At 38.5% G+C, this 13,466-nt stretch overlaps 1 protein-coding gene across 3 annotated transcripts in view; it reads right to left on the bottom strand.

Annotated features, from left to right (window-relative positions):
* Positions 1-9,401, bottom strand: part of LOC139981211 (peroxisomal sarcosine oxidase-like) — a 58,790-nt gene extending 49,389 nt beyond the window's left edge. For 2 of the 3 annotated variants that reach the window (XM_071993425.1, XM_071993427.1), the window contains exons 1-3: positions 9,174-9,401; positions 8,518-8,624; positions 6,815-6,963 (exon numbers count right to left, since the gene is read on the bottom strand). In XM_071993425.1, the coding sequence (XP_071849526.1) occupies positions 6,815-6,963; positions 8,518-8,613 (245 nt within the window). In that variant the 5' untranslated portion in view covers positions 8,614-8,624; positions 9,174-9,401. Of the gene's footprint in view, positions 1-2,032; positions 2,195-3,432; positions 3,592-5,207; positions 5,391-6,123; positions 6,341-6,814; positions 6,964-8,517; positions 8,625-9,173 lie in introns of all 3 variants that reach the window. The other variant, XM_071993424.1, reaches the window with a different exon arrangement.
* Positions 9,402-13,466: the final 4,065 nt, after the last annotated feature.

The following is a 13,466-nucleotide window of genomic DNA, read 5'->3' as shown; positions in this document are numbered from 1 at the left end:
GGTCGACAATTGGAATACATTGAAGCAAATCCCAACCCTAACGGACATTTTGTCCTCAAGTTATCACAAAAATAGTTGTTTTTTAACATTAATTGACCTTTGGTGACCTTGGATCACATGACCGTTAAGTTTCAAAATATTCCCCTTACCAGTTCACAACTTGTTCCAAAATATCAACCATGTCGCACATTGGCACTGGGAGTTATTGCAGTTTTAATATTTTGGGTTTTTGGCCTCTAACTGACCTTTGGTGACCTTCACAGGCACCAAAAACAATAGGGCACACCTTCTCACTATGGCGGATCTATATATCAAGTTTGAGTTAAGTCCAACTTTCCCTTGTTGAGTTACAGTGTACCCAAGCAAGTGTCACAGATGCACACACAGACACACACACGCACACACACACACACACACACGCAAACTTGACTACATAGGTTCCTTTTGCTAAAGCAAGGAACCAAAAACGCACATTGAATAAGCCGCTTCGCTAGCAATTGTTAACTCTATAGCTACTATATAGAATGACACAGCAAAATGATGATTTTATCTATGTTTATCTCTTGATTCAAGAAAGACAAACATGACATATTCGTCATTTGATTGTCCTTAAGAACGCCATAGTGGGATTGGTACGTACATAGTTTATTAACAATCAGGCGCGTAGCCAGGGAGGGGCGAAACTGTAGATTCGGCATTGCAAACTATATAAGCGTAGCGCCACCATTTTGGCGCGAAGCATAAAAGAAAATTTTGGCTGAAAATGCCTCCCAGATCGCTGGAAAAGGCACTTCCCAGGCCTTGTAAGTTGCATCTTAGCATTTTCTCTTTGAAAATACTAGCGATATCACAAAAACATTAAAAAAAAATGCTGAAGGGGGGGGGCGGCTGCCCCCTTCGCCCCCCCTCCACTTGGCTACGCGCCTGTTAACAATTGTGAACTAGACTAGAATGACACAATAAAACTTGAGGTTTTTCCTCTTTCTCTCTAATATATTAGATGATTTAATTAAGATAACGTAATCCCTGTACTAAAATTATATGTAATTATATAATGTCAAAATTATTTTGCTCTTCATATCTAACGTTATTCACCCGACCTTCGTGTTTACTAGATATTATAAAAACAAAAATTCATATGAAGCATAACTTTCTGCGAGCTGTTCTAAAATATGTAAACATGATGAAGTTATTATCGTGACCAATTGCGATTGAAATTCTGTCATGTACCGTGACTGTGCATATAAAACATATATCTAGCTTATATATAGCTGCAAGCAAACCAAAAAGCATTTTCAAACGTTTTGCATTGTGTTAACAAGGAGAACAGACTTTGAATCAAACACCAAATCAAATGTTCCTGACTACAAGATTAAGGAAATTGTATAAAAAGTTAGTAAAGTTAGAAGATTCGCCAACATCTCCTCTCTATTTTAGTTTCATAAACAGACACTTTTGAGCTGTGTATAGCAAGGGCGTAGGAACCGGGGGGCTGGGGGGCGCCAGCCCCCCAGTGAAAAATGTGGAGGGGCGGAAGTATCATTCCGCCCCCCCCCCCGCTTCGCAAGTCAGAAAACCCCTTTTTCATTTCCAAATGAGAAAAAAAAAATCTCATTTGGAGCACCAAATTGCATCTAAGGCCAGGTGAAAATACAAAATTAAGTTTACAAAACGGAGTGGGTGTTGAAGTGTGCTATATTTCACCAAATTGCATCTGAGGCCACCTGGAAATGCAAAAAATTCCAAAGGGGAGGGGGTGTCCCCCTCCCCTTAGACCCCTCCCCCAGGCCGGACATCGATCTTCAGCCCCCCAGTCAAAAGTACCTTCCTACGTCACTGGTGTATAGGTAGAATGAATGGACAGGGTGCACGGGTAACGTATCATATATATTTGCCTCGTGTTAAAGTACACAAATACAACTGTTTTCGATATATTGATACATCGATATATCGATATGGTATGCGATATTTCCTTCCTTTTTGTATAATTTTGCTCCCACGGTGTATAGGCAGTGAAACATGAAGTACTCACAGAATACATACACTTCTCAATGATAGCAGGGTCTGGATTATCTCCGTATTCGGGGAATCGTCTCTTCATGTAATTCAACAAAAATTGAACATCTTTAGTCTCATCTGCGATGAAGCTGTCTCTTTGATCTGGATCGACCCCCGTACCATGGTGAACACTGATCTGCATAAAATTGAGTAGAGAACAAAATATACAAAATAGGCAAAATATACAAATTAACGTACAAAGCCACCCCCCCCCCCTCATCTGTTTAGGTAAGTGTATAAAAATTTGCAGAGTTTGTATAAAAGGACTGCAGATGTTTCAAACTGCGACGATCTTCTTAAGTGCAGCACATAGCTTATTTTAGTAGGAAAAGATAGAGCTGTATGGACGTAAAGTTTCCATCAAGGAACCCAAATAAAACTGAGCACAAAAATCTCACATCCTGTTGCAATTGTTATATAGTAACCTTCTAAAACATTCTAAAGACTATACTGACACTTATTAAAAAGTTATACAGCCGATGAACAGGCAAATCATTCCGTTTATTTATTTTTGAGTCAATTTTAAAGCATATTTCTTCACAATGCAAAATAAAACAAACACGCAGCGTATGGAACAATATATACTGGTGTGTAAAGAAGCTTGGAATCCAGTGATGAAATATGCCTTAAGTTAGTCTGAAAATTTACACGGCCTTGGTCTGACGTGCGGATAGTTGACGACTTGTCATACGGTCATCCAAAAAAGGTGTCTTTCCGTGCAAACTTCTATCAGGATTTAGAAACAGCAATACTTTGGTCATTAAAAGGGTACAAAACCTCATGATCATCGTTATTGCTCTTTGTAAAAGAGATAATTGTCCCATTCATAACTTTCCCAAGCATGTAAGAAATATCTTATTCCCTTTGGAAGATATCACAGGTTTAATTTTCCTGCACACAAGGCCGAAGACTTGATCAAGTCTAAATATGACGTCATCGAGCAACCTGTTTACTTCATTTTATTGTATTTGTTTTTTCTTGATTTCGTTTCAGCGTCAACAATGTAAGCATTCTTCTTCTATACCCTCGAAAACATAAAAATAAAGAGAATTAAACGTTTCAGATCTTCGGGGCACTATGGCAACACATATTTACCCCCCCAAAAAATGACCGCTTACAGACATGCATTTTAAAACCATATATGGGTATCTCCCAAACGGAGCAACATATTTCTTAGCTATTTGTGACAACCATGCTCATCATAATTATTTCTGCCATAGCCTATATGCTAATCTTTATGGTTAATTGTGGCTTATTTAAGTGTGTATATTAAAAGGCCCGGGAAAATTATATGACATATGTGACAATTCCCCTTCTCCTTCTTTCTTGTTCTGAGATTACTTTCTCACTTCCGCATTTTTCAAAATTCCTTACCTTTCTCAGTCCGTTATATTCTATACTCGGGAATCCGAAAACATAGACTGGTTCTGTAAAACCATCTGGTTTATCAATGCCGAAATCACAGAATGTTGGATATTTCTTAGACTGGCCTGGTATTTTCTCTGTCCAATAACACAGAGTGATTTTTACAACCTGAAATCATTCCGAAGCGAAAGAAGAAAAAAAATACATGAAAACCTTTGGATATTTCAATGTTAAACTAAGTAATACGATCATATGTAACATCTTTTACATATAAATAGCTCCTTTCGAAAGTTCATGTTAATATTCTTGGGAACATTATGGGAATGGACTTTCAATAATTTAAGAAGTTTTCAGAGCTTTTTTCGTCAAAACGTCATATGTTAAGAAAGCAAACAAATATACAAACTAGAATGTGAATGCTTGTCGCTTGACCTTTATCAGAATAAGTATAATGCGAAAAGTAGTTCGGTTTGACAACAAGCAACCATTCACCACTACTTTTGTAACATGTATGACATACATGCAGAGACACATTTGCTTAACTATAGGGTTTCAAGGACCCCGGTTCACAAGTGAAAGCTGGGGACCTTCATCCTTATTGAATCTAAACAGCATGAAGTTGTCACAAAGCTATTAATATAAAAGCTACAAATTTCTGTCTGGCTATCTCACCAGACTGGCAGAAGTGGATCCGAGGAGTCCAAATGTTGAAATTAACACTTGGGACCCCTGGACGTGTGGACCCCTGGACGTTTGGACCCCTGTTTCAATGAAACGTCTGAACATCCCCATTGCTACACCTCTGTGCACACATTAACGTGTTCCATGTTTTGACTTGGAAGGAATATTACAATGTTTTTACAGATTTTTACGTGCAATCTGAGAAATTGCAGGCTTGATACCCATATTTTAGGGCTAGGTATTCGCAGCATAAAACACTCAAACCCAAAATTTTATTGTACGATCCGCGCCAAACGATGATGGCGCTCCGCTTAGATAGTCTCCACACATTAGCCCCCCCCCCCCAATAATTTTCCCGTTCCGCCGCGCCTGACCCCTGGACGTGTGGACCCCTGGTTCAATGAGCCGTCTGAACATCCCCATTGCTACACCTCTGTGCACACATTAACGTGTTCCATGTTTTGACTTGGAAGAAATATTACTTTGTTCACTAATCTCTCTGAATTGTGTTTCAATGATATCTTTGGACCACAAAAGTAATTCAGCTTGTCAAAAGTGCATATATATATATATATATATATATATATATATATATATATATATATATATGTTGATACTAGATGAGACTAGTGGAACACTAGTAGTTGTAACTCGGAGTTTCACGCGTTATAGCGATCTTCAGACAACTTCAGAGTTGTCTGAAGATCGCTATAACGCGTGAATTACAACTACTGTGAGTTACAACTACTAGTGTTCCACTAGTCTCATCTAGTATCAACATATATTCCGCTCTGTCCAATGGACATAGAGCACTCTGCGCCAAGATAGACGCCAACCTACTCTCTCTCTCTCTCTCTCTCTCTCTCTCTCTATATATATATATATATATAAGGGATATTGTTGTATTGATCTTAGTAATAACAGTAACAGCAGTGATCAGTATAAGTTACGAGATATGGAAAAGTAAACAAATGGCCCATTATGACTTTGTCTATGATCATACTGGTAAGTATATATCCCATCATCAAGTAACTATACATGCATTTGTTTTATGTACATATTACAGATAGCGCAAGTTACAGACTGAATACAGATTTAATTACCCGTATGGGAAGATTCAAACCCAGTGGTTTCATGAGTTTACATATCCATGGACCAGGAGTAATGATTAGAGATTTGGTCTTGTAAGTTCCCTTCTCAGTTCTTACAGTTACAACTGATCCAGGCAAGATATTTTCTACCTTCTCCGAGTCATTTATTTGTCCACCAAACTTCTTGATCTGCATCTATATAGAGGGTAGCACATAATTTATATGCTTTGTTAATAACAATAGCACAGTGCAATCAGCCAGAGGCTAACAGTTATTTAAATCGAAGCACTTAAATGTTATTATAACAAGATGAAAACCAGAATGGCATAGAGTTTATATCATTCAATCTCAACCAGTGACATTATGTTATGAAAATTTCACACAAATTTTAAACAATTCTCGGAGATGAAAGCCCTCTAACATATATATCATATGAACCGTTAATTGTTTCTTGTACCGTTACGTAATGTGTACTTATTGCATAATTCATGCATGTGGTTTTGCATTCATGTGGTATTGCATAGGAAATGCTATTCAAAATGGTCAAAATCTCAATATCAAGGTAAAGAAGAAGTATATAGTGCGATATATTCATTATTATTGTTTGTTACTTGTATTGATGGTATTACTGGAATATCGTATATTGTGTGGGGAAGTTGTAGAATAAATTACACTCTTTCAAAAAAGTACCCCCCCCCCCAAAAAAAGAAGCAGATTACATCGTTTCCTGTGATTATTTAGCGTGGGGATCGGCACCAGCACAAACCAACATATATATAGCAATTCTTGTAAAAAAATACATTGCAATTGCCAATCATTTTTTATGATAACAAAATTCATAAAAACTCTGAGTTGCTGCCAACTTGCAGATGCAATCCCTAAATTATTCGGTAAAGAACCATTAATATGTAAATGAGTTTCAGTATACCCTTAGACATTCCAGAGCTTTGTCAGCTCTAAGAAATCCAGCATTTGTCTCCAAAAGTGCTTTATGATTTTTGGGTATCTTCACGAGTCCTGGATATCTGTCTTGGACCATCTCCGGACTCAAGATCTCGCACTCCACTCCTAAAGCCTTATTGTTGGCTTTCATTGCCTCCAGCTCCTTAAATGGCGGTTTGTCGATGACTATCATTCCTGTTTGTCTATATATAAGAAAAAGAGAACTACTTATCAAATGTTTAAAAATTGTTTCTTAACGGGTGTTCTGCAAATTTGCGAATAAATGAATGTCACGTGACATTTTGATTTCCTTTCAATACCATACCAATAACATATATGCATCAATTTATCAATTTCCACCAATGATCGAAGATTCACGTCTTTCTCTGCACGTGTATGAGACGGAAACATATAAAGTATATATCTTGTCATACAAGAAACAACGTGTAAATGCTTCTCATTTTACTAATTTATAGTAGAAGACAGACCCAAGAAAAAACTGTCGTGTTTTTGTACCTTCTGTTACTGATACTTGTCATTTAGCTTTTGAAGAAGATCCTGCTAGGAGCGAAACGTCAGGCCAACTTTCTTTTACACATTCTCTTACACAGGCTCTCTAGTGGATAAGCAGTTTGCTAACAGTCTTATTTAATTTTGAATTAATTTTAGGAACTTACCTATAAAGATTTGTGTTTGTTTCCCTTTCCAGTTGCTTCCAGTGTTCTAATGCTTCTAATGACATTTTAGCATAAAGCTGATTTGCATAGGAGGATCGATGAATTCGGCCTACTCCATGTGAGCTACCCCTGGTAGTGGGGAGATGAAACTAATGAACATAAAAATTGTTATAGACGAATAAAAATCATGGCAATGGCAGAACCAAAACCCCAAAGAAATAAAGAAAGATGGAAAGAATTGGGAAGCAGTTGAGAGGATGCCTGAATAAGCTTGCCATTGGCTGGATTTACATGCTATGATGGCAATCGGCTTCATCCACGTTTACTCCTTTATAATAAAAAAAAAACCTGGATTCGCCTCTGGCCCTTTAAAGGTTCATACCACAATTTAATCAGTCGGTAAAAGTATGATATCCCCTCTCACCTTCCAAAACCAGCTCCCACCACTGATTTCTACCTTCACGTAACCTCTTTTGGTTGTATCATTTTCCTAATTTTAACCACTAACGAACTGAATTTGGCCTGTCATTTGTGGCAATATTTCAATAGTAACTTCAGTGGAGAATTAACAAATGTACAACGCAAGAAATATTAAAGCTATGCTATATATATATATATATATATATATATATATATATATATATATACTGTTGTCACAGTAGATTGCAGGAAACCATCGTTTCATAAACTTGTCTCTGTTAGGAAAATATCCTCTGTTATGCATAGTATTAACAATTGCATGGAATACACGTATACATTGATTTTATCTGAAAGTAGTGTGATCAGATTTAAAGGCTTTTATACCGATTTTAGAAGTTGAAATACGGAAGAATACAAATAATCATACATAACTAAATCAGTTAATATCCTTTTATCTTTTCTGTTAGATAATGATACGGCAACTGTAAATTTCGCTTAAGCCCAGCTTGTATGTATGTATGTATGTATTTGTGATCTTCCCGCAAGCAGGAACTCGCGAAAGAAGCCATGGAGGCTTATAGACTCGCAAGCTGACCGAAGCCAATCTCTCGGCTTGTGTCAGGATATGAGATGAAAGAGATAAATTACAGTTTCTGATCATCAAGCACCCGTTGCTGTAACAATAACAGCTATACTCTCTTTCATGAGTTTTGTTGACAAAATGTCTAGCAAAATATATAAAGCAGAGCACTGTGTCACTGCATACAGTGTACCAGCACATCGCAGTTTCTTACCGTTTTGTCGCGACAGGTAATCTGGCCAGACAGTACAGTTAGGCAATACAGTACAAAATTAGGTTTGGTTGTAGCGCCATATGTTTGCACTTAACAACTGCTGTTGTTTACGAGAGTTTAACCCGAGAACAATAGCAAAAAGTAAACAAAACATAGAAAGATATATACTATATACCTATATAGATATAAACTATAGTAAAAGGTATAAAGGTTAGCCTGTGCGTGTATGTGTGTGCACGTTAAAGTGTGTGTGTACGTCATCTTCAATTGAAAATGTTTAGCAGCTATATATCCAAGTTATTTGGAAGAAGACTGAGTAAAACACCACATATTTTCAGCAAAATTGTATATGTCTACTTATATGGGGGGGGGGGGGCAGAAGACATGTCTTTGCCAACGTGCCAACATGCCAACAACCCCCACGGAACTAACGTATGGGTCTTCTGTAGAACAAACGTTATTAAAATAAAAGTGACACAATTTACAAACCTGATCCAGAAGGAGGGTTCGTTTTCCTTTTCGGCTGAGATGATATGCAGCCGATGAGCCGACAATGCCACCTCCAATGACAATGGAATCATACATCTTTGACAATTCTAAAATGAGAGAGAATTCAACCGACTTGAAAGTAGGCTACTAAGTAAAGTTGCAGTAGCTTTGCTCTAAAGTTCAGGTTAAAACACAGCTTTCTGCGTACAGTATATCGTCGGCTGTAGTTTGCAACTAACAATTGTTCATATACACGTCCATTGAAGGTGTGTAACCAGCTATTATGTACAGTATATTCATATGGTGAATGTGAATTTGTGGCCTCTGTTAGAGTGTCCGCCCATACGTGCAACAGCTGATAATATATAACATATGCAAATAATGTAAACCTATAACTGTAGAAGAGTTGTTTCTTTTTTCGGTCTATTATATTTTCTTTGACGGCTATTGCTCTAGGCCATTTTGATCAAGCAAGATTTTCTAAAGGATGAGTTGAACCCAAACATCATTGACTAAGAACGGTGTCGTTATACGTACTATAATATAACCAATGCTACATCAATGAATACGGAATAGTTTCCTAATGTTAAATGAATACATTATCATGCATAATCCACCATTTCTGAATGAAACAGAACATGTGTTGCTATACTTACCTGTTACCGCTTTACACAATACGTTATTACCAAGCTCGTCTGCTCTAGCCTTGAATGCAATTTTGAGTTCTGCGCCCGGTAGCAGTCAATATGTAATCAGCTGAGTATCACTGCACACACTCATGGATTCAGCATTGTTCGGTGGTGCTATATATAGCTTTATTGTTGTTGTTCTTTCAGTAGTTCAATGAGTTAGTTTCTCAAATATCTAGCTATATATGGAAATGGACAGTGTTTATTAACTTCATACCACACTGGCCAAGGGTATGATTGTCGTGTACTCGAATTATTAGTTGGATTACGATATCATATAGGCCTAGATTATAGATGATTTCCTGGCGAAGGAAACTTTTATGAACTTCTCGGAAGTTGCTGTGGGATTCTAGCCGGCGGACAATCTCTATGTCATGCTAAGTCTTGTATAACAGTATTAACTCATAACTATTTTTAAGCTGTACTTGTCTCAGTGAAGTAAATAAGAATGATTTTCTGAGCGAACAGCTTTAATTCGTTTGCCCTGCACCTATATAGTGGCTATTTTCTTATTTTAGTAGTTTGTTATTTTTCATATATACAATTGATGTACCATAATAGAGAGGGCGTTGTGGTCAAGTAGTTACTTGTGATCTAAGGATTACAGGTTCGAGTTCTGACCAGATCATTGCGTTGTGTCCTCGGGCAAGGCACTTTATCCTCCATTGCCTCTCTTCACCCAGGTGTATAAATGGGGACTTGTGAGGTAACTTGTAAATATAGTTGCGTGCGCCAGTTTGTGGCTACACCCTATAGGGAGTCCCCATGGTAACTCACGTGGTTGTGGTGCACTATGGTGCTCCAGGAGAGATTGATTGAATTGTGCACACTTTGGTGTGTAGGCGTGACATGTTACCGATGACCAGGGCTAAGTTGTAAAGGAGTGTGAGAGGGCCTTGGACAAGACTGTAAACCTTAAATAATAAATAATAGTGATTTCAACATCATTCAACAAAACACTGCTCATGATATGTTTTAAGGCAAAAAGGAGCAATCAAGTCAAACTTATTATTACCCAGGATAATATATACTATATAGCCTATAGCTACAGTTAGCCAAGTTCACTTATCACAAAAACGCTAATGATATACCGTTGACCTATATAATACGACATTCAAGGGCGGCGGAAGCGGGGGGCACAGGGGGCACGTGCCCCCCACTTTTCCTCGGGTTAAAAATGTGCCCTTTTTCTACATAAAAATGGAGGTGTCTCAAGTTAGCAAGAGGCCAGGGAACCATAATGAACATTCGGGAAGGGCCGTTTCCAGCCATATGAGGGGTTTGTAAAACAAAATAAATTCTTGTACGCTCCGCGCCAACCGATGGTGGCGCTCCGCTCAGATAGTCGTGCATACAACTTTGCAAATCCTGGCTACGCCCCTGACTTTTAATGAATTTCTGTGGGTCAAACTCAAAGCTATTTCAAATGGAAAAAAATTTGTTAAGATATTGACAAGAAGTAAACTCTAATTCGGAAGACTCCTACATTAGCAACTAGCATGATTTTTGTCTCAAAAGAAAACTTGTTCCTTGTTTCCCAATTTGCACATTGGATATTGCAGTGCTAGTATGCATATCTTGAGGAGGGGGGGGGGGGGTTGATGGAGTGATGTGTATACGCAAATAAGATAATACAATAAGAGTTATAAAGGGTACTAAATATAAGGCATCAGTCCAATCGAATTTCTGCAAAGTGCCCTTTGATGTCGGTGCCCCCCCCCCCCCCAGATTAAAAGTGCTTCCGCCGCCCTTGATGTCGACATTTAATAAATTATCATACTTCAAGCTTGGTTTGTTGTTTTTGTGCAAATATCTCTGAATTAAACATTTGAGGGCAAAATATTTTACTGGGTGGGTAATGAGCGACCTCAATTAACATGGTGGGCAAAGTGATTCACTGGAGGGGAAATTGCTTATCAAATATGGTGTTATTTACACTCAGAACGGCGATGAGAACAAAATATCGTAAAACATGTCTTTAACATTTCCATATTTTAGCCTACCAATTTCCTTATTTCAATGACATGTTCATTGTTAATGCAATTTACAGGGAAAACTTGGTGGTACGTATTAAATAGCTATTTTTAATAGGATTAGATGAAGCCATGTGATCTTGCATAGGCATGTGTTCAAGGGCGTAGGAACCGGGGGGCTGGGGGGCGCCAGCCCCCCAGTGAAAAATGTGGAGGGGCGGAAGTATCATTCCGCCCCCCGGTTCGCAAGTCAGAAAACCCCTTTTTCATTTCCAAATGAGAAAAAAAATCTCATTTGGAGCACCAAATTGCATCTAAGGCCAGTTGAAAATACAAAATTAAGTTTACAAAATGGAGTGGGTGTTGAAGTGTGCTATATTGCACCAAATTGCATCTGAGGCTACCTGGAAATGCAAAAAATTCCTTAGACCCCTCCCCCAGGCCGGCCATCAGTCTTCAGCCCCCCCCCCACTCAAAAGTACCTTCCTACGCCACTGCATGTGTTTACTGCTGTCGTGAAGGTGCAGTCCAGTCAATGAGCTAATATGATTCAGGCCATGAAGGGGATAAATTACGTCTTAGCATCGCGGTGTACAATCCAACGAGATAGAGTATAGAGACGTAGAGTTGGGTAGAGTATAGAGTGAAAGCGCACGAAGATCCAGGTCTTCATGGCGTACTTCGAGGGTCTATAAACTTTATGGGTGCGACCCAAAAGTGGATGGTGAAGCAGGTTCGTGGGTCGTGGCATATCATCCAGCTATGGGGAAATTTATCTACAGTTTCGAAGCTTGTCGACGGAGATCGATTAAGCAATTTTGATTTAATATTAAGTCCACTATCCAAAATTTGGTGTGATACAATCTGAGCACCGATTCTGCGAGGTGGGGGTTTGCAGTGGGTCGTGGCTCAGTCCTCCTGGAATATCATGGGTCATGGGTTTGGTGTAGTTTGTGGACGCAGACGATCCATAGCCGTAGATTAGGACTCCAACTACGGCTCTTGGACGATCGGGTAAATAGCTCCATGCACCTTTTATAAACTTAGCTACGGCGTCCTGGAATTATGTTTCGTTGTTAATGAGAGTGATAATGGAGGGTGCTGGGGGTGGGGGAGGGGTCTGCGTGAGAATTGTAACTCACTTTATTAAGCTGCCAAACCATTCTAGCTAGACAGATTAATGACACCTACCGAGCAATATGAATATCCAACTTCTATTAGATAAATGTTCTGAAATATTCATATTTATCAGATCAGCTACTTTGAAGCGTGGTTTGAAAATACAATAGAGAGTGGTACTAAGCATCAAAATAATTGTTCCAACTGGCTCAAAGCCTTTCCAATACTATTCATATTCATTAATAATCATAACAACTGATGCAGTTATTTACATACAAAGTAACTACATCAGAACCAGTCAACACCCAAGGGGAACCCATCGGAACCGGGGGGGGCACAGGGGGCACGTGCCCCCCACTTTTCCTCTGGTTAAAAATGCGCCCTTTTTCTACATAAAAATTTCTAAATAAATAAAGAGTTTACAAAGCGAAACCAAGTCGAATGAAATATTTCGGGAAGTTTTAAATGTTTACTACCACATGCGTAGGAGCCCAATATGATTTGGGGGGGGGGGGCTGTAACGACTTGCCCGAAAAATATTCAACATCTTAATATGCATATCATATAGGCATACGTTGGTTATTACATCGCAAGCCAATAACATACAATCATTTGCCGTGTTATAACCCTTCCAAATTGGTTAGAATTATTGGGAAAGTCGTTACAATAATAATGATAATAATAATATCAGTTTAACCATTGAAAAACACATAGAAAATTATTTTTCTTTCAGTATTTTGACATATTTCATTTGCTTTCATGCATGTATCGATCGCGTGTGCAGGGACTTGGACTTTATAATGATTTTCCAATTTCCCAATTTGCACATTGGATATTGCAGTGCTAGTATGCATTGTTTACTTGAGGTGGGGGGGGGGGGGGGGTTGGCGTTGATGGAGTGATGTGTATTCGCAAATAAGATAATACAATAAGAGTTATAAAGGGTACTAAATATCAGGCTGCATCAGTCCAATCGAATTTCTGCAAAGTGCCCTTCGACGTTGGTGCCCCCCCCCCCAGATTAAAAGTGCTTCCGCCGCCCTTGTCAACATCACACAATAACACGAAGAGCTTAATTCCGAATTTCATGCTCATCAATGAGCTGCTTTGTTTCAAATACAATATGTGAAGCAAACAATAAGCATATTAATTACTGTTCAAATATTTC

This window comes from Apostichopus japonicus, chromosome 15 (assembly GCF_037975245.1).
Source record: "Apostichopus japonicus isolate 1M-3 chromosome 15, ASM3797524v1, whole genome shotgun sequence".
In the NCBI taxonomy this organism is placed as follows: domain Eukaryota; kingdom Metazoa; phylum Echinodermata; class Holothuroidea; order Aspidochirotida; family Stichopodidae; genus Apostichopus; species Apostichopus japonicus.
Note: the sequence above shows the minus strand (reverse complement) of the source record. Positions and strands in the feature narration are given on the sequence as shown.